Source organism: Poecilia reticulata, linkage group LG13 (genome assembly GCF_000633615.1).
Source record: "Poecilia reticulata strain Guanapo linkage group LG13, Guppy_female_1.0+MT, whole genome shotgun sequence".
Taxonomy (NCBI): domain Eukaryota; kingdom Metazoa; phylum Chordata; class Actinopteri; order Cyprinodontiformes; family Poeciliidae; genus Poecilia; species Poecilia reticulata.
The window spans coordinates 21,020,495-21,040,804 of NC_024343.1; the positions used below are offsets into that span (position 1 = coordinate 21,020,495).

At 40.2% G+C, this 20,310-nt stretch overlaps 1 protein-coding gene across 6 annotated transcripts in view; it reads left to right on the forward strand.

Moving 5' to 3' along the window:
- The window catches only part of fli1 (Fli-1 proto-oncogene, ETS transcription factor), a 41,248-nt gene that overhangs the window by 8,642 nt on the left and 12,296 nt on the right, over positions 1–20,310 (forward strand). For 2 of the 6 annotated variants that reach the window (XM_008425967.2, XM_008425970.2), the window contains exons 3-6: positions 6,101–6,312; positions 6,550–6,704; positions 8,093–8,296; positions 17,527–17,595. In XM_008425967.2, coding sequence (XP_008424189.1) covers positions 6,101–6,312; positions 6,550–6,704; positions 8,093–8,296; positions 17,527–17,595 — 640 coding nt within the window. Of the gene's footprint in view, positions 1–32; positions 243–304; positions 407–6,100; positions 6,313–6,549; positions 6,705–8,092; positions 8,297–17,526; positions 17,596–20,310 lie in introns of those variants that run through there. The other 4 variants (XM_008425971.2, XM_008425972.2, XM_008425973.2 and 1 more) reach the window with 4 other exon arrangements.

Genomic DNA, 20,310 nt, shown 5'->3' on the forward strand with positions numbered 1-20,310 from the left:
TTTTTTGAAGGCAGGACTTTCGGTGACACACAGCTTCCTTCTCAAACCTTCTCAACAGCGGTGACTTCACTTCCCAAATTTAGAGGAAAGAAAAAAGTCAATCCGGTAAAGAGAGAAAAAAGTGTCTCCTTCTCTCCGCCACATAGTACCGGGGGGGCACTGGAATTAACTCAGGAGCGTGTCATGTTTGGGATATCGTCGGGGTCCGCTGAAAATTGGGCAAAATGGACGGAACTATTAAGGTAAGGGTGGAGGACGGGGTGTATGAGTTTGTGGGGAGACAGTTTTTTGCGGAGTTGCGCCTCCTTTTTTTTTTAAAGCAGCGGATTGAAACGATCCTCTGTCTCGGTCTGTGAGCTGGAACCTCCAATCCGACGACGATGGGAGATTTTTTTCTCTAACCAAGGTTTCTCTTCTTTTCTTCTTTATTCTAAAGCATTTTTCTTCCTTTTTATAATAAAGGCTTTCGAGGATACACGCTTAGTGGATTCAGATCCGAGTCACGTTGTGGATTTTTCGGGGGACCGGGCGCATCATTACGCACGTCTGGGGAAGCCACTAAGGAATTATTGCTCGATTCAGACTAGAAACACACTTTATAGTCATTTATGTGCTGTGTATCCGCGAGTTTAAGCATTGAGTTGAAGAGATTACTGGATGTAGCGGCTGGACACGATGATGTTGAGCTGCGCAACAGCGGTGTGGGCACGTCGCCCGGCTCAGTCCTGAGGATCATGTCCGCGGGTTAACGGAGCGGTGATGGTACCAGGCTGGTATCTGGAAATCACAAAGTCTGCATCTGCGTCTCTTTGCGGATTTCGATCGTTGCTGAAACTCCGCGTCTCCCCGCTGCCGGACATAGAGAGTTTTGTCAAGCTGCAGAGGAAAGCTGTCATTTGGTAACTGCCCATGCAGTTTGCAACACTCGAAACCGCAACGCTTCACAATGATACCTTGGCTTGCTCCTTAAATAGTTGCACAACTTATTTTGAAACGGTATGCTGTTAGTGGCAGAGCGCTGGTCTGCATTAACACCGCTTGGCTACTGGTTCCCTGAGACTGGAATTCCAGATGCATTATGGCTACAGCCTCCAGTCCAGATGTTGGAAGCCCCGCTTGTCCCCAGTTAGACACATACAGTCTACAGAGCTTATTTACTCCTGTTGCGTCTGAGAGATGTTACTTGTTCTTTTTTTAATTCTTGGAAATTTAAAGTAGCTCGTTTGTGGTCATTGGGTGTGGTGTCATTTTTCTGGGAAAAGAAAGAGAGACAGAGGGAAAGAGGAGAAAAATAGCCATGGAATTCCATCATTTATTGCTCACAGGTTTGTGATGTGCCATGGATGAATGGCCCTGGTGCAAGAGCATGGGATTTTTGTCAACTCAGATCTTTTTTTTTTAACAAAGCAAGGAGTTCTAATAACAAATGCAATCATAATTGCGTCCCTGAGTATAGATGAACTTGTACATTTATGTTCACAAAAAAAAGAAAAAAAAAGAAAGGAAGGACTCTCTAGCCATGAGAGTTTCCTGCTCTACACAATCTTTTCCTGACAGGTTTCCTCTTCCTCCTTAAACAAAGGACAGGAATGCCCCCCCACACCTCCCACCCTCTGGGTGGCTCCTGTTAGGTTCACTGCGTGCTCATGTGCGTGTGTGCGTGCGTGCGTATGTCTGTGTGAACAGCAAACAGATACACGTGTATTCTGGATGTGATGCTATTGCATATAGTGTCTAGTCTTGACGCATTTAGGACCAGCTGCAACCCAGGCCAGACTGACTTGGCTGGTGTAAACAGAACCAAGGTGGCTCCCAGCAGGTGTCACACTCATACACAATGCTTATGATGGGGCTTGATTATGAGCTGCTATGATTTATTTGCTGTTTTTTCCCACTCTTTGTCTGGGGAACACCCTACAAAAACAACCCACCTACTTTGCTTCTCCCCCTCCCCCCCCCCGACCCCACCAAAAAAATATTTATATATATTCTGGAGGTTAATACTACCTGTGGGATTATGGTAATATATGTTATAGTAATATCTGTTGGAGAAGAAACAAAAAAAAAAATCTATTCTTAAGGCTGTCACACACACACAGCCTGGTTTTGGCTCTGGGGCTGTAGTCTGTTTTGGTGCCGTACCAAGACACGTTTCTTTTATGTGGCAGAATAGATTGGTAGTTAACATTTTCTGTCTGAAAATATATCTATGCAATATCTAAATGACTATCCCTTAACTTTGAGACTAAAACTCTGTATAGAGGTCCAATCTGAAGGGGGAAAGGGGAAAATATATCTATATTGATCTCTGTATCTGGTTGTGCTAAATCTGGATGAGACATATAATTCCAAAAAATCTAGTTTCAGCAAAAAAATTTTTAGGCTAAATAAAGATACAGCCTGAACAGCTTCATATAACAAAATAAATGTTATTGGACATTCAGTCTTTGGAGCGATGCTCTGGGATTAAAGTCACAATCTCTCAATTTCCACGCATACTGCTTTAATAATCCAGCTGTACTTCCTGACTGCAGAACTGAGTTTGCACTAAGACTGCATGTATGTAATCGAGGATGTGTTTGTGACTTTCTTTTGCTGTCATTCTTGTAGATTTTTTTCTTACAAAAATTTGCTTCAGCAGCATCTTGTCTACACTAAATCATCTCTCTGTTAAAATAGCAATTCAGTAAGTTTGCTAAGAAGGTACAAAGTTGCTGTCACCGTTTGAGTCTGTTGTAGTTCTGGTTGGAAATTGTACTTGTGACTTACTCAGCCCTGGCGACCTGTCCAAGTTGTGCCCCGCCCTCTTGCCAGTTGACCGCTGGAGTTAGGCACCAACACCCCTCGCAATCCCACGAGGGATAAGCGTGTATGATAATGGATGGTTGAATTGACTTACTTAACTTTACCTTAAGCCTCTTATGGCCCACATACTTTTTATATTATTATGTTAACATCACAGAAAATGAGATTACAACAGTCTAGTTTATGCATCACCATATGACAAAAAAATTGTAATGTTTTTGTTAAGCTTTTTGAGTTTTTTGTTATTTACAGACCTAATTGTGATCTTCATAGTTAATATTTAATTGTTTGGGATATGGATGGATGGATGGATGGATGGATGGATGGATGGATGGATGGATGGATGGATGGATGGATGGATGGATGGATGGATGGATGGATGGATGGACATTCTCATTCCAAAAGTAGTTGATATATTTACATCTAAACCTCCATTGTATGTTGACTTGACTCTCACTCCTGTTTATATGATGTGCATGAAAAAAAAAACATGACATTTTTTTTAAAATGATCTTTGTGGTTATAGCCAGCCTTTATAGATAGAAAATTATGCCGTCTTCCACATCATTTATCTTTAAAAGACCACTGGAGAAAAAAATTTAATTAAACAATTTATTTCTATTTATTTATTTTTTATTTTTTTAATGTTGACTAAAATCAGAAATGAATTGACATGCAGAGCTTTAAATGGATGGATTTGATATTGTTTGTTAAAGAGTAGAGGAATTAGGAAGGGATGGAATGTTAATTTGTAGGTACAAAATGTCACTGAAATACACGTAAAAAAGTAATGAGCAGGTGCTTAAAAGTTGCTGTCGCTTGGCTTGAGGGTTAGGTTAGAGTTTGGGCTTTGATATCATTTTTAAATAGTTGGATATTGGTTTTCTGCATGCAAATACAATGGATGAAAACTCCTCACAACGATATGACATTTTCTTTAAGGAACCCCAAACCTCAGGACCACAGGCCAGTGCCCAAGACACTCCTTTTTAAAGCTGACCCAAGTGACAGACATAATAAATTATTGTCTGATGGTGTAGAGCAAACAGAAAAAAAGGTGTAACTGCCTCTAGATTTCACAAGTAGCTGGTGTGTGTTCCTTAGAGATACTGGAGTAATCAGAATAGTGCTGTTTTGTCAGCTTTCTACAGTTACATGGGGTTGTTTCTTTTTCAAAGCAATAAAAAAAAAACTGCTGCAATCTTGATAAACACAAACCACTTGCCAATCATGGCTCCAATTGTGGCAACTGATATGTCAGTGTAAATATAACGTGCAATAGTCAAAATAGTTTGCAAAGCTCTTATCAAGCTGTTATAAGACATTCCCTCACTCTTTTGCCCTTATCATCTGTACACTAGCTGCTGTGTTCTGCTCAGATAATGTGCCTTGGTGCCTAAATTCAGACCATGATGGATTCTCAGATGAAATCAGAGAAAATAAAAACTAATTGTTCAAGTGGTCACATATATTTAAACTTTTTAAAAACTGCTAATTAATCCGAAGAACTATGGTGTAAAAGGCATTCAATCTTATTTTTGTTTGACATAACCTAACAAGCTTAGCTTTTTTCACAAAAGAAAGTTATGAAATGGTCATGTTCATGAAAGGTCAGCATTGAATTGTCAACATTAACAGTAACATCCAGAATCTATAATGTTTGAGATTTCACAATTGCTCAGAACCTAGCTCACATCTTATAAGTTGTTACATATTTGTTTCAACTGTAGCACTGTTGCTTGAGTTAGCTGCTACTATCGAAAGAAACTACCAAAAAAACTAATATTTGTGTGCATTATTGTGCAAATGTACCTGCGTTCTGTGAACACATGCATTGAAAGGGGAAAATCCAGAAACTTGTGATCATGACTTTGCTTTCATAAACATTCTAGAGAATGGAATGGCTGCATGGTGGATCTATGAATTAATGAATTTCAAGTCACATCTTTCTCCCTGAAGCAACTCTGTGGCATGCTGGAATGAAAAGAAAGTCAGTCCTCTGAGATCAGACACGTCTCCGTCTCTACTGTGCCATCAGATCCGATCAAATCCAGATGTGCATCAGAACCAAGCCTAATCCTCAGAGCCATATTGTTATGATTTCACTTAATATTTTTCTTTATTGTTTTTTTGTTCTGTGTTTACTCTTCTAAAAATAATGCGAATAAATCAGTATTGTACAATAATAAGTGCAATAATCATTGTTTTGAACATCTTTAAAACAATGATGTTTAAAATCAAACCCCTCAACTGCACAGCACAAGCTTTGCTTTTAAGACATTACGCAAGGAGCGCGTCTAAACCGCACGATATCTTGGCCTGCTCTGCGAGTTTCTGCATTTGTTTTCTTTAATAAACTGAAGCACTGAAGCACAGGGGTCAGTGTAGCTGTGACCCCCCCTGCTTCTGTTGAGTCTTCAGCTGTGGAGGGAAGCCCAATGCTCAGACATGATGCACACAGTCTGGCTCAACAGGGGACATGGATGTCCACATTAATCTGGAAAATAGACCTCTGATACCAATTTACGTATAAGGAATCATGGGGAGTTAGGTTAGAAGTAGAAGACTTTTTTATTTTAGTTTTAGCTACAAGCATTTGCTAATTAATTCTCACTGTATTTGTCAAATTATAATCTTAGTGGAACAAGAGTTCTGTAGCATCTTATCTAACAGCTTTGTGAGCATGACTGAAGTGATCTTAACATCAACAGGAAGCTACAGCCCTACATGAACTGTATACACAAACTACAGAGGATCCCAGACTGTGATATGACTCATAAGTGCTCATAATTGGTGTAAACAAAAATACACAGGAGATTGGAAATTTAACTTCACATGTTGCAGGGAAGGGGCTTGAGCCTTATTTGCTAGCTATTGTGAATGTGAGGTCACATAATTGAGATGCTATATCTACCTTCTTACATGTACATATTTTACCTCTTTCAAGATAATGACTTTTTGAGGCCGTTTGTGTCTATGGTTAATTTACCTGTCAAAAAAAATGAAACAGACACTTGAGATTCTGACCAGGTGGTCAAAGGTTAGGGCCGATTAAACTAGAAGTCTGTCAGTTTTGATCGCCAGTTTATCTCTTTATTCATCTGTACTTCAAACCTGGTCATCTGAGTTGAGTTGATTATTGTTTTTTATTATTGGGAGGACCACCAAAACAAAACAAACAAACAAACAAACAAAAAAATACAAATTCTGATTCTGTGCTGTCATATGAAATGATGTATTTACTCATATGTGAAAAGTAAGTTAAGTAAAACGTTTTGTTTGCCCACATTGACAGGAGGCGCTATCAGTGGTGAGTGAAGACCAGTCCTTATTTGAGCCTCCATACGCTGCTGCTGCCCCTCTCCCCAAAACAGACATGACTGCATCTGGCACACAGGACTACAGCCAGACCCACAAAATCAACCCTTTACCCCCACAGCAGGAGTGGATCAACCAGCCTGTGCGGGTCAACGTCAAGAGAGAATATGAGCACATGAACGGATCCAGGTATGAATACAACGACTTACTGTTCCTCTGATATCTCTTTTTTTTTCATTGAGAATCAGACACATCTGAACTTCTACTGTTATCATTTTACAGCTTTTAACGCCTGACATATTTGAGCGGGGAAGCTTAGACCTTTAATGTTTGACGCCAAATTCAATTGCTAGAAAGGAACTCAACACCCAAAATGTCTGCTGATAATGTTTCAACAGGTCCAAGTCTGATTTGTTTTTTGTGCAGCAGGGAGTCTCCCGTGGACTGCAGTGTGGGCAAATGTAATAAACTGGTCGGGGCTAATGACACATCTCAGATGACCTATGGGAGCTATATGGACGAGAAGAATGCTCCTCCCCCCAACATGACCACCAATGAGCGGAGAGTCATTGTACCTGCAGGTAGACAAAGGGGATACTTTATAACTTATGGGCTAGGGGTTTGTTTAATCATTATTTATATCATCATGGTGAATGTGGATAATTTTATGCAAGAATATATTTATTAGTCAAAGGACTTTTCAGTACGTTTTAAAATAACAATTCTGAATAAAATGGTTTCATTTCCAGGTGTGTGGTTGATGGGTTATGGTTGGGTATTGAAAGGAACATGGTAAATTATACGTTTAAGAGTTTTTTTTCAGAACTTTCTCCCTTAAGTGAACACTTTTGCGTGTTAAACATTAAAGACATGCCTTGTGAGACAACAACAAATGTATCTTAATTAATTAATAAAAAATAAATAAAACACATCAGTCTATTTGCTCTATAGTACTTAGAATAAAGTGTTTCAGAAGCTGGAAATTGTAAGGCTGAATTTTATTTGATCAACACTGTCCAATACACACTCAAGAGAACTAGTAGAAAGGAAGAGGTTTTAACTGTCTGTCCTTAGAAAAGCTTACAGGAACTAATCATTCATTCAATGATAATTATTTGAATGAATATGTAATAACTTTAACAGAAGCAGCAGAAAGTATTACTGTAGAACCACTAAATTATTTCTTTATCAAACAAAGAGTATTTCCCGTTGTGTTTTTATACGTACTGCCTATCATTCCTAAAGAGATTTAAATGATTTTTAAACTGCAAATGTTGAAACCTTTGTAACTATGTCACTTTCATGTCTTCAGGCACAAAATTGAGCTGCCTGCCACATATTGTCTATTTTCCTTTCTTTCAATGTATCGATTAAAATTCTACTTTACTTCTCATAATGGGTCTGTGACTCCAATATGTACAGGAGGTTACTCAGTTAATTTGATTAGTTCTCTTTCATACTACTGAACTGACAAATGGGTACAAGAAACAATTACAAGAATGTATTATACAACCATTTCAAAAACTATTATACAGTTGAGTTCAACTATGCATCAGATATGTATATTTTTAAGACAATTGTTTTCTGTCTTTTTTGGAAATACTGAAATATTGTCAAAAAGTACATTGATATGCAGTTTTTTGTACATTTGCATGACATGTTTTTTTTATGGGAACAAAAGGAAGGTTAGAAGAGAAAGAAATGCAAAAACACGGGTACAAAATAGGGTTAAGAATTGGCAAAGGGCAAAAATGACCAATAATTGAATAGGGCTCACAACAAAGTGTTCTGAGACATGATACTGTGCTCTTGGGAGCCCCCTGCTGGTCTGGAGTCACTAAGCAGGAACAAGCTAACCTGATGTTTCAAACCATCTCTGTTTAAAACTTTCATGGTTCTCTTATTTGTGTGTTTATCTCTAAGCACTTCAGTCAATAAACTTCCACTCGCTCCTGTCGTCTTCCCACAGACCCATCACTGTGGTCTCAGGACCATGTGCGGCAGTGGCTGGAATGGGCCATCAAGGAGTATGGACTGCTAGAAATTGACACATCAATGTTTCAAAACACAGACGGCAAAGAGCTCTGCAAGATGAGCAAAGATGACTTCCTCAGACTTACCACCCTGTACAACGCAGAAGTGCTTCTGTCTCATCTCAATTACCTCAGGGAAAGTAAGTGTGCTTTGCAATATTTGTGTGAGAAGTCAAAAAAGAAAGAACAAAATAATCAACAGGATTAGTGGGACAGTGAAGTATAAAATGCTCACTGGAAAAACAAAAATCCTATTGGGTAGACGGATACAGAAGTACTTGGAAACAGTTAGAGAAACTTTGAACTCTTCTATTTGCATAAGGCACGTAGACTGGTATCTGTTTATGCCAGAAAATGAAAATCATTAAGTGAATGGTTTCTTTTCATTCATGTTTTTTTTCCTCATCATTTAGACAAAGAGTGAGAATGAAAAAAAAAAAAAGTTTTTCTTTTCCAAGTCAAGCCCGAGAGAGCAAATGATAGATATTATTTAGCCACTGAACTATACCAACAATGAACAACAGAATTGCTTTAGCTGGAACTCATTTCTCCGTAATGGTGCTCCATCTGTAGCAGAAATGTGGAAACCAAGACGGGTTTCTTTCCCCTCTCGAAGATAAGCATCAACTACATCCCCCTCGCTACACTTTGCAGCGCCTTTATTCCACATGGTCCAACAAAAAAGATGAAGCCCAGGTGCATTGCCTCAGGAAGGCAGTTCGGCCTGTATGCTCAGCACAGCAAAGAACGTTGATCTGCAATTTTCAGTGGGGGCAAATAAATATGAGCCTCTTACCTTTGAAGAGTGCCTTGTTGTAATCCAGCTTCATATGTTTCCTTGGAGGAGCAGAGTCAGTTTTCTGAGGCTATATGCAAATGACGTTTTGATATAAGATGTAACATCTGGTATGGCTGTGGTCTGAATACACATTAGTTTGTAGCTCAGAAATTTGGGTCCTGTTGCTCTGGACAGTGTGAGTGTTTTTTTGTTGTTTTTTTTTGCTGCTGTTACAAAATATCATGACAGCACATTGGGCGGGGTGACTGTTAGCTCCACTATATTTAAAATTTCTCGTCTAAAATTGCGATGGACCTTGATGTGATGTAATGGGAACTGTATTTTTTGGGTGTCAATGGTTTTCTCTATGTAGAGCATCTGGGGGGAGAGAGAGAAGGAGAGATGGCTAACATCGGTATAACGGCCTCATTGTGAGGCACTGTAGCGGGTGGATCTGTCTGACCGCTACTGGGCACACTCTGCAAAGCAGTTTTCATAATGGCAACTGACTGCAGGATTTAGACACCAGCTTTGGATTGCTGCATTGCAACCCTGCCCATCATTGTTTTTTTATTTTTTTTATTTAAACGTTGTGTGTTTTGGAGACAGAAGGGATGTCTTGGGGTTCCTGCTCACTTTCCAGTTGAAAATTACCTTGGATCCATTCCCATGAGTCAAAATGATGAATTCTTCCAAGTCAGGACTGAAAGACCCGATTTGGAGATAGAAAAACAGTTTATGTTCTTTACACTAGGGACATAAGGGAAGAAGGAAGCATATTAGTGAATTAATGTTTTACAAAACCCAAAACAAGACAAAGACTCTGATTTAGATACTTAAGTAATTCTCATTTCTCCCCTCACAGAACAGACAAACAATAACATAACTGAGCCTTGTCCACAAAATAGACCTCTGGATTGAGTCATGAGTACTTGAGCTCAGGCAAGATTCCAAAAGATGGAGTAAAAAAAGGGGAAAAGAAAAGGGGAGAGCAAAGCCAAATCCTGGAAATATTAGTGATTATAGGTCATGTATGTCAAGCTCGGTCCCAATTTACTACTCTCAAATATTAGCCCCAATCCTCCTTCAAAAAATTGATGGTGCTATAATCATCATAATTTCATAAACATCTGTCTGTACCGTGTGTGCATTTGGTTAGATTTTTTTTGAATGTCTGATTAGCATTCCTCTCAGTCATTAGGACTCTTGGCAAAAATACAGAGAAGAAACCTCTCCGCCCTATAGCATAACAAAACATTCCTGCCACGTCATGCGCTGGACCGTTCAAACACCCACGCTGATTTGACCACGGGCACGAGTCGAACATCTGTCTGGGTACCCAGCTGCTGACAACAAACAGGGCTAGTTGGCTGAATATTATTTTGGCCTCATTCTTTGTTACTTATTTGGATTTTTATAAGGGACGGCTGCCCACACCCCCAATGTGCTTTCAATTTTGAGTGCAATTTGAGAATTTGTTCAAATTAGTCTGTCAGGGAGGGACCGTGGACTGTTTGCTTTATCGCACCCATGTAGGTCGGTTTGATACCACATGTGCTGGAAGCGAAGCAGAGCAGTAAACCTCAGACAGCAAGAGACTGCATCTTCTGACAAGAAGAGAGCAGGGGCAGAATGAGAGAGGAGAAGCCAGATGGGACTAATAGCAAGAAAACTGCAAATTGATCAGATGAAATTCTTAAGCAGCATCAAAGTAAACACTAAATGAATGCACAGCTCCATGACAGTTAACTGGTATGAAAAACAACAGCAGGTTTTAAGCATGAGAAAGTTATATGGCAGAAAAAAAAGAGTATTTCCAGTGCATGGAAATGGTTTGAAATGGCTGTGAATGAAAGCCAGTGGAGAGCAGCAATAGTTCTGTTTCCCAGCTGTCGCCTTTGCTTGTGTGCCTGGATGGATTTACAGCGAGGGAGTCAAGACTGAGAAGCAGAGGGAGAGGGAGAGTGATAAGTCTGGGCTTCTTGCACCGCTGCTGCTGTTCACTTCAGAGTGGGGTGGAGGGGGGACATTCTCAAGCCCTCAATAGTTTATACAGACCATAAACATCTGGGCTCGCAGGCTGAGTAGGGAAAAAGGAGGTCTGGAGAGTTCACTCTCTCTCCCCACAATGTCTCCCTCACAACAATTTTATTGAGCTCCCCTTGCATTAGTTCTTTCTATTGGCAGATTATCACTGTTGTGGAGGGGTTCAGCAGCCTGGCTGCGAGCCCTGTACTGTTAGCTGTCTGCTGTCAGCCACCATAACAAAGCAGTCTGTGGCTACTCACTTGCCTCCTGTAGCTCAGGAATTAATATGCATTAGCATTAGCATAAATGGATGTGGAGCATATGCTGACGGCCTTCAGAGGAATGGAGAGGTGAGGCGGATTACCCACAGTGTTTCGTCTTACAGCCTAGTTGTTTGAATGCTAATATAAACAATCTTTGCTTTAAATTAGTCTCTGCCTTCTGAGTATTAATAACTTTCTCACGTTTTGTCAAGCTACAACCCCACCTTTTATGTACTTTCTTTGGCGTTTATGTCATACAGGTGGATCATGACTGAATATCACAAGCAAAATCATACAGGTGAAAAAGGTGAAATTGTATTGATCCACTGGTGCGTTCAGTGTGTGTTGCAGAGTGCAGAGGTAGATGGTCGTGTTGTGATAGTTTGGCAAGTTCAGCCATGCTCTTTCTCTTGACACTTCTGAGGCCTTCTCAGAACACTATTCATACTGAGATGAAATTACCTAAACCTTGGACTCTGTTTACGAAATTGGTTGCACTGGATTGTTTTTAGTGGTGTTCTTTTTTTCTGTAGAAAGATTTAAGACATGCATAGTTTTTATTTTCATGTCAGTTACGTGACACTCTTTTAAATCAAGTTTGCTGTGTTAACAGGACAAAATGTAAAAAGTATAAATGCTATTGATTGGTCATATCATGTCATATAAAGTTGTTACTGTAGCCATTCAAGGTTTTTCCAGATATTCAGGGTCAAAGATGAAAGGTCGTACAATTGTGCATCAGTTTGCAGCCATTTTAACGTGTATAAAGTGCAACATTGAGTTGGGGACTGTGGCCATCAGCAACTTATCTGAATTTAAAGTGACAAACCTCCCTAACAAAGCTAAATTTGAAAGAAGCTCAAAAAAGTCAGAAATTAGCTAATTAAGTCTCATTATCTGAGAATGACTGTACAAAATGTCATGATCATGTTTTCTATAGACCATAGACCAGTGGTTCTTAACCTTTTTTGAGGTACCGAACCCATCAGTTTCATATGCGCATTCACTGAACCCTTCTGTAGTGATAAATAAAATATGATTTTTTCCCCCCCAGTGATCATGGGTCACCCCATGATCACTAAGTCTTCTTACAGGGTAGAGTCTCTGAGAACAGTTCTTCAAAATATAGTCAGTGTTTTCAGCAAAGTTGAGCTGACTGTCTAGGAACGACCCAAGGTATTTAAAATTAGCCACAGTTTCAACAGGTTGGTCATCGAGAGAAACTGGAACCACTTTAAGGTCTTGTTTAGATTATTTAATTAGCTCTACATTCTTAAGAGAAAGAAAAATTAATAATAAATAATAAAGACTTTGCGGTATTCTGATTTAGTAATGTAATTATATTAGTTGTGTTACCACCCCCACGCCACTAGAGGCAGTACCAACCCCGAAAAGAGGCAACTATAAGGAGCAGATTTAGAACTACAACAAAAGTTACAGAATTTGGTAAAAACTGTGAGCTTTGCTGAAGTAATTAAAGACACAAGTTCAAATCCATGCTGAGAGTGGAACTCCTTCAATCAGTGCTCCTCCACAGCACTGATTGGCTAAGCAATGTAACGTGATCCTTTGCAGCAAGCGATAGCAAAGGGGGCGCGTCATCACGACTTTACACAAGTGTGTCTTTACCTCCGCGGCAGAGGCTTCGCCGAACCCCTGAGACCGACTCATCGAACCTCTGGGGTCGAACGAACCCAGGTTAAGAACCACTGCCATAGACCTATACTAACTTGTTCAAGGATTACAGGTTTCCTTTAGCATAAGATTTGAAAGGAAGCAGTCTGGAGGGATGGAAGACAGATTTAGCTGATTTGGCTTCAATCCAATAATGTTTTTGTTTCAGAGCCTGACAGTGTGTGTTTAACCATATGGAGAGAAGTTTATGTACCACTTCCCCAATATATGTCCTTCTTATGCACTGATATTTCTTGCTACCATTTCCTTGTCCTTCAATGCACTTTCTTCAGGAGCTTCACAAAGTATTCTGCAGTGCACATTTGAGCAGTTTTTCTTATTCAACAAATTGTACTACCCGGTTTGTTATTTTGCACTCTGTTTAACTTGAAAATATGTAGATGATGTCAAAATTTCTTTTGAACTCTTCTAAATGAAGCCTAGGTACCAACAGCTGTACATGCACCGCAAGTTTAGAACCAAGAGTTTATAGATTCAAACACGTCACTGTTTGACTTTTACCAAATCTGTGTAATGTTTTAAGAGGGGGAAAAGCTGTGTTGAGGATAACTGATAAAAACAAAAATAATTAGAGGTGTGCCGATCGATCGGTCACCGATCATAATTGGGCCGATTTCCGTGAAAAAGTGTATGATCGGTGATTGGCGATCATTGGCTCTTGTTGCCGATACCGATCACCTGCATCTCATTTCGCAGCCTGCCTGTGCAGCTGGTCTCCTCTTTCCTTCACACTGCGCAAACGCGCAGCAACAAATCCTAAGCGATGTTGAACTATAACCCACTGAGTGAATGGGGACGTTTGCATGTTGCGGCGGAAAATTAAAGCACGTGGGGTGAAGCAGGTCAAAATGCATCAACACGACGAATCTAATATGGCATAAAAATAATGTCATACTTGACGGAGTTTGGCTACATCGAGGCTCACTGCAGTWAAAAAGACATATGGAGGATCAGATAGCAGGTAAAGCAGCGCACAGCTACAAACACTCACCCGGATTAGCATGACGGTCAGAAAGCTAAACAAATAACCCGCAAAATTATTTAAGTCTTCGAGCTGCGATGTAAGACGCTGGTTCTGCTCTCGCTGTTGAACCGCTGCTACGCGCTACAGGTAGTAATATTTCACTCCGCTTCTGCTCCACCTGTTAGTGACTCTCACACAGAACCTCTGCTTAAAGGTGCAGCATCTAACCTAAAAAATAAATTTTACATACGTATTAAAACTTTCGCTGTCCTAACATGAGACAGATAATCTCTAAGAAAATAATCGATCTCCTCCCTGCTCTGCATAATTACTCTGCTCAGTCAGAAACAGCCACTCAGAACTAGCAGTAATCAGCCAGCCGCCATGCTATCAGGAAGTTTTCATTCAGTAACTCCACTCAGGATTGTTTATTGTAATGGATCCTGTATTTGCCTTTGAATGTTAAGTTTCATTTTTTTGGCAATGTTGAGAGGTTTTATTTTGGCTCTTTGCATTATTTAGCCTCTTCAGAGCCTTAATATGGTTATCAGTCTGTTAAAGATAGTATTACCGATAGCAGTACAATTTGCACAATGCCTGTTTTGTTTAGTTTTCTTCTTGGAAAAAGTTATTAAAAACAAGTTTTTGCCTAATTTAAGGTGACTTCATGGTTCCTTTTTCTACATAATATAACCAATAGTGCATATGATAAAAAAAAAATAATAATGTGATCGGTATCGGTGATCGACGATCGTCCCTCAGGGGGTGATCGGTATCGGCAGAAAAAAACCTGATCGGCACATCCCTAAAAATAATAAATAATTAATAACTATTACTCAACAAGCTGTGAACACTTCTGTTTGTTAAAGTGTGTAATCTTTTGAAAACCTCCTATAGATTACTTTTCAAACTGCAGGTTTAGGCATTTCAGTGTCAGCTTTATGGGGAGGTCATTGCCTTATTGCTGACAAAGGTTGAGGATCTGGGAAGAAAAGTTAATATCTTCCCTCAGCAGATTATGTTCTTGCTGTCTTCATTTAGTATGAATGACTTTAGTTCAAGCTAACAGATTCTCCAAGAGGGACCAAGACCAAAGAGGACTTATGACTTTTCAGAACATCTTCAACCTTAATTATTCACATGAGAAATTAAGGTCGGAGGTGGTGCACCACTAATAATCTTCCTGTCTGAAACATGTCCTGACAACAAAGTATATAAAGCATTTTAATTTACAGTAATTTTAATTTACTGTAATTTTAATTTACAGTTTTTTTGTTGAATGTAACACTGGTTTTTCTTTAGTCTGATCTGAAAGCTTTACATGTTCTTTTCTAAATGCATGTTTCACAGGGGATTATCATTGGTGGTGCACTAATTTATCCAATTTGACATGTAATTAATAAAGGGCCTCTGTGTTTATTCGATAGTTAACCTATTGCTAAGATTATGAAGCTTTCAAGGTTCATGAAATAGTTGCTTCACAAGCAGTTATGATATTTTTGAGAGTGTAGTTGTTTAAGATGGTGGAAATCATCCTCAGTATTTGTCCTGTGCTAGCTGCTTATACACTTTTAACAGAATCTCTCTTGAAAATCCTGAACTATCCCTTTAAATCCACTTCTTATCCTATGCTTTTGCAGAAAAAGTTTAGCCAGAATAGCAGAGATGAAAACACTATAGCCAAGTTTGTAAAAAGGCTGCAGAAAAAGCAAGCAGTGTGTGTGAAAATATTGAATTATGATCTTGGTTTTGCCAGAGGCTTTTCTTGAACTAGTAAAATAACGTCATTACTTTTTCAATATGTTATACATATTTGAGTAATAGCCTTGGCATTTAATGTATTTCTCACCTTAAGGCTGGTATAAATGGAGTTTTGTCCTTCGGTGTTTAATGATGGCTGGAGCCAATTTGCCCTGTGTGAGGCTTCAACACTGGGAAATGTCCACTACGTGTTTAGAATAATGTCATCATGTTGTATCACAGATTAGACACTGTGTGCCTTCTATGGGAGCTGTGCAATGCAAAATTAGGTTTGAGAAACATTATTCTCATTGTGAGCGTGTCAAATTGGAGAGCAAGAATTTTGAAAGACCCATCAGTCAAAGGAAGGGGAGAAAAGCAAATTGTTTGTGGATGTTATGTAATCTAACAGACTCTGAACAGATGTGACTGAAGACACGAAGGGAGAGCGAGGGTTTCAAAGGCTGTCCGGTCCTCCCGTCATGCTGTCAGATTACCAAGACATGTTTGTTTTCTGAAAGAGGAAGAGGCAGTGCAAATAAATAGGCAGCGCAGCCAACTTTTCCCCTCGCCGAGCAGTCAGCTGTGGCCTCTCCCCCCTTCTGTCTCATTCACTCTCACTCTCAGCCGTGCGGCGGTCCTGAATTTCTCTGTGGGATGGTTTGAGGTTTTCTCTGCAATGCTGCCGGTTTGCCTGTCTGGGTCAGCCCACATATGTGGCGCACAGTAGGAAAAGGGTTAATGGTCCTTTCCTTCTCCTTTCCCTTCCCTTCCCTGCCCATCTGTTCCGTCTTTTCTCCCTTACTCTCATTCCAAAGACACTGCTTTGGTGGCTCATTTGCCCGGGTGTGCTTACACTGAGCGTGTGGAATTATTTTTGTATGGGGAGCTGCGTTTGATTGGTGAGGAGGGACCCTTCCCCATACAATAGCTCCCCTGTTCTAAGGCCCCCAGCTTTCTAAACTAGACCCAGACCCTTGGGGGTGCCATGGAGTAGGTAGAACAGGGAGGGGTAGGGTATGGGGAGGTTAAAATGCATCTGTGGAGAACCCCACTCGTTCACCTCTGCAGTCACCCCCTAAAAAAACAGACTCCTAGCCCGCCGCAGCAGGCCTCTTTACCAGCAGCAGCACACGCTATGTAAGGATCCTGCATCACATCTCAAGAAAACGGCCCGTTCCAACAGGGATTTTAGTTCCATTTGTACTCGAGGTTGCCTTTCATATCGCTCCATTCAGAAAGGGTATCCTTCCCATGCTCAGTCATCTCAGTGTTAATTTTTGGCTTGCACTCACTTCGCAGTAACTGCTCTTGTGTTTTCTCTGTGGATTTTTTTGGGTCTGTTTTTCCACTCGCTGATTTATGCCTCGGGGCAGCTAAAATTAAGAGAGCATTTTGGTGCCGCCCAGGGTGCCTGTGTAAGTGGAGGAATGTGGCGCAGAGTTCTGCTCCATAAGGTGAAGTGAATAGGCTGCCATATGAGGACTCTCGCCTCCCAGGAGTAGTAGTTGTACTGGAAAACGCTCAGAGGCTCTGAGGGGGTTTTCTTTACATTTTTAAGGACCTCAAATCTGGGCTGTATTTGATTTACTCTGGGCTAGATTTACTTAGTGCAAACACTTTTTAATGTTATTTTCTAATGAAAAGCAAGAAATGAGGGAGATCATATGAAACGGACCTGAGATTTTTGCTGCCACCTGCTGGCAACACTGTCATACTTTTCCATGCACAGTGGCTGTTTAAATATCCAGTTTAAAAAACATTTTGAAGCTAAAATGCAAGTTGTTGTTTTTTTAACTCCGCTAAATGTTTGCGTCAGTTTCTTTTCCTGTATTTTAAACACCTGAACTTTTAATCACAGTGAAATAAGTCGATTACAATGTGTATCTTCTCATTTCACAGGTAGCTCATCATTATCCTACAATACGCCATCTCACACCGACGCATCACCACGTTTGGCTGCCAAAGAAGGTACGAAGGTTTTTCTAATTCTATTGCCATAGATACTGATCTGTTGTGCGCGTGACTTGGTAGGGGGAAGTCCTGTGCGACTGATATTTATAGAGAAATGGATTCAGGGGGTTAGACAGAGTGTCGATAATTTTTTATTTGGGAATTTGGATCACAATTCCTGCCAGTGTCAGTGATGCAAATCAAAGTACAAAAACACAAAGCACTGCACACTTTGGAAAACAGCCCACTCACCAGAACCAAAGCGTATGCAATGGCTGATTGCAAAGGACAAAGCTCCAGGCAGGTGCAGCTTTTGTGTAGCTAAGGTGATACGAGGCAGCAGATTGTGCTATTCAAGACAGCTACCTGAATGCTGTGACAACACAGCGAAGCTCGGAGATGGAATAACAGAACAGCGCTATATTAACAAACTAGGCAAGAACAGAGTGCTGATTAGTTTTTTCCACAGCAACAAAGGGGCACAAACAGACTTCAAATGCGGTGATTATTCGAAGGAGGGCCTGTGAATGAGGCTGTTTACTGGAGGAGCAGGCGTCGCAGACAGGTGCTGAAGCAACAATGTGTGCTTATCGTACATGACAGACGAGACTGGACGGCTGCCTCGTATCAAGCTGGAGTGGAAACGAGTGGATATGCATGACTGACTAAATGGTTGAAGAGACTCAGTTTGTAATATGACAGACTGTGTATTACATGTTGTATTTTTGACCCATCTAAACCTTAAAAATACAGTTTGGTGAGGATGAGCTTTATTTGCAATGCTTGCGGAACTCAGGTTATATTAAGATTCTAGAATAAGCAATTTATTTCTTATAAATGTGACGCGTAGCAGCAAAACCTGGAATAGAGCAGAAACAGAGGAGACATAACATAAACACCATCATTTTCTGAGGAAATAGTGACTAAACCACCCCATTCTTTAAACAGTAGTTTCAGATTTTTCAAAAAGGTAAACTTTGTGTTTGAACACAGCTTGTTTACAGAGTAAATCTGAGCTGTTTCAGGGTTTGGAGGAGACCCATCACGGATGTCACTTGTGTCACTTGTTCAGTCGGTAGTTATCCTCTTACATGTGATCAACAGAAATCAGTCTGACCCCAGATTAGATAAGATCTTGTGATGTAGGTAAGCTGATAACTCAGAAACAAAGGAGTACATTTCTGAAGTCTAAAATGACTCAAGCCTCAGATATTTTGTACCAGTTTTAGTAAGTATTGTATCTCATATGTTCATTATATCGTTTCATTCCACTATAGTGGTCTTCATAGTGTTCATGTTGACAGCTTGTTATTATCTTGCTGATCAATTTGATCCAGTTTATGAGACATTGTCATGACTTACTGCTTGGCATGTCTTTTGCAAGGATATATATAACGTGTCCTTTTCAAATCACCATGTCGCTTCTAACATGACAACTTCATCAAGACATATTTTAAAATGTAGATTTATGCCTGCCGCAGCTTGCAACAGGCAAGCCAATGATAGCCGAATAATTTCTTTCTCTTTCTTTCTTTCTTTCCTTCCTTTCTTTCTTTCTTTCTTTCTTTTTTACCCACATTAAAAACCATTAATCCATCCATTATCCAACACACTTATCCCTTGTGGGATCGCGAGGGGTGCTGGTGTCTATCTGCAGCAGTCAGCAGGCGACAGGTGGGGTACACCCTGGACAGTCTATCTCAGGGCAACACCACATTAAAACCATCCATCCATCCATTTTCTTGACACCTTTGTCCCTCAGTGGGGTGCTGGTGCCTATCTCCAGCTAATGTTCTGGGCGAGAGGCAGGGTCACCCTGGACAGGTCGCCAGTCTGTTGCASAGATACACAAGACAAACAACCATGCACACACACACTCACCTAGGGGCAATTTGGAGAGGCCAATTAACCTGACAGTCATATTTTTGGACTGTGGGGGGAAGCCGGAGTACCCGGAGAAAACCCACGCATGCACAGGGAGAACATGCAAACTCCATGCAGAAAGACCGGGGCCGGGAATCGAACCCGGAACCTTCTTGCTGCAAGGCAACAGCTCTACCAACTGCGCCACTGTGCAGCCCCACCATATTAAAACCTTTACAAAATTTTTCGGAATTTTGGTTATTTCCATTTTCTGTAGTTCTTCAGAACTGAGTGTCTATTTGGTTTTTCCTGTCTTTTTTACATTTGAATTGTGCAAGATACTTTCCTCCTCGTGCGAGATTTTTATTCATCAACACGTCATTGACGGCATTCAGACAACTCAACGTTTGAACATTCAGTTCAGTTTAGTTCAGCACCATTTCACTACAAACTTAATCTTGAAACACATAAAGTCATTTCAATTCAACCACACATGCATTCCAAGTGATCCTAGTCATGTTTCTGACATGGATCATATCGATCTGTTCCTTGGTTAAAGATAAATTATTTTAAGGTTTTTTGTTTTTTCTTTAAACCCCAGTTTATTGATGAGAGAATCTGATTAGTACCCAATAAGCAAGCTAGAACACAGACATTCCTTTGTCAAGAAAATATGACCATTTGTCCAATCCGAAAGCAGCAAGGTACAAATATAATAATTTTTTTTGTCTGGCTGAACTGCTATGAAAATGACTTCTGGAGTATGTATAGTTTTACATAACAGAGATGCAAACCTCCTTTTCCTCCACAATACATAAACCAAGTTAGGAAAACAAACAACTTCTTTGGTTTTTAAACAGTTATGTTTGA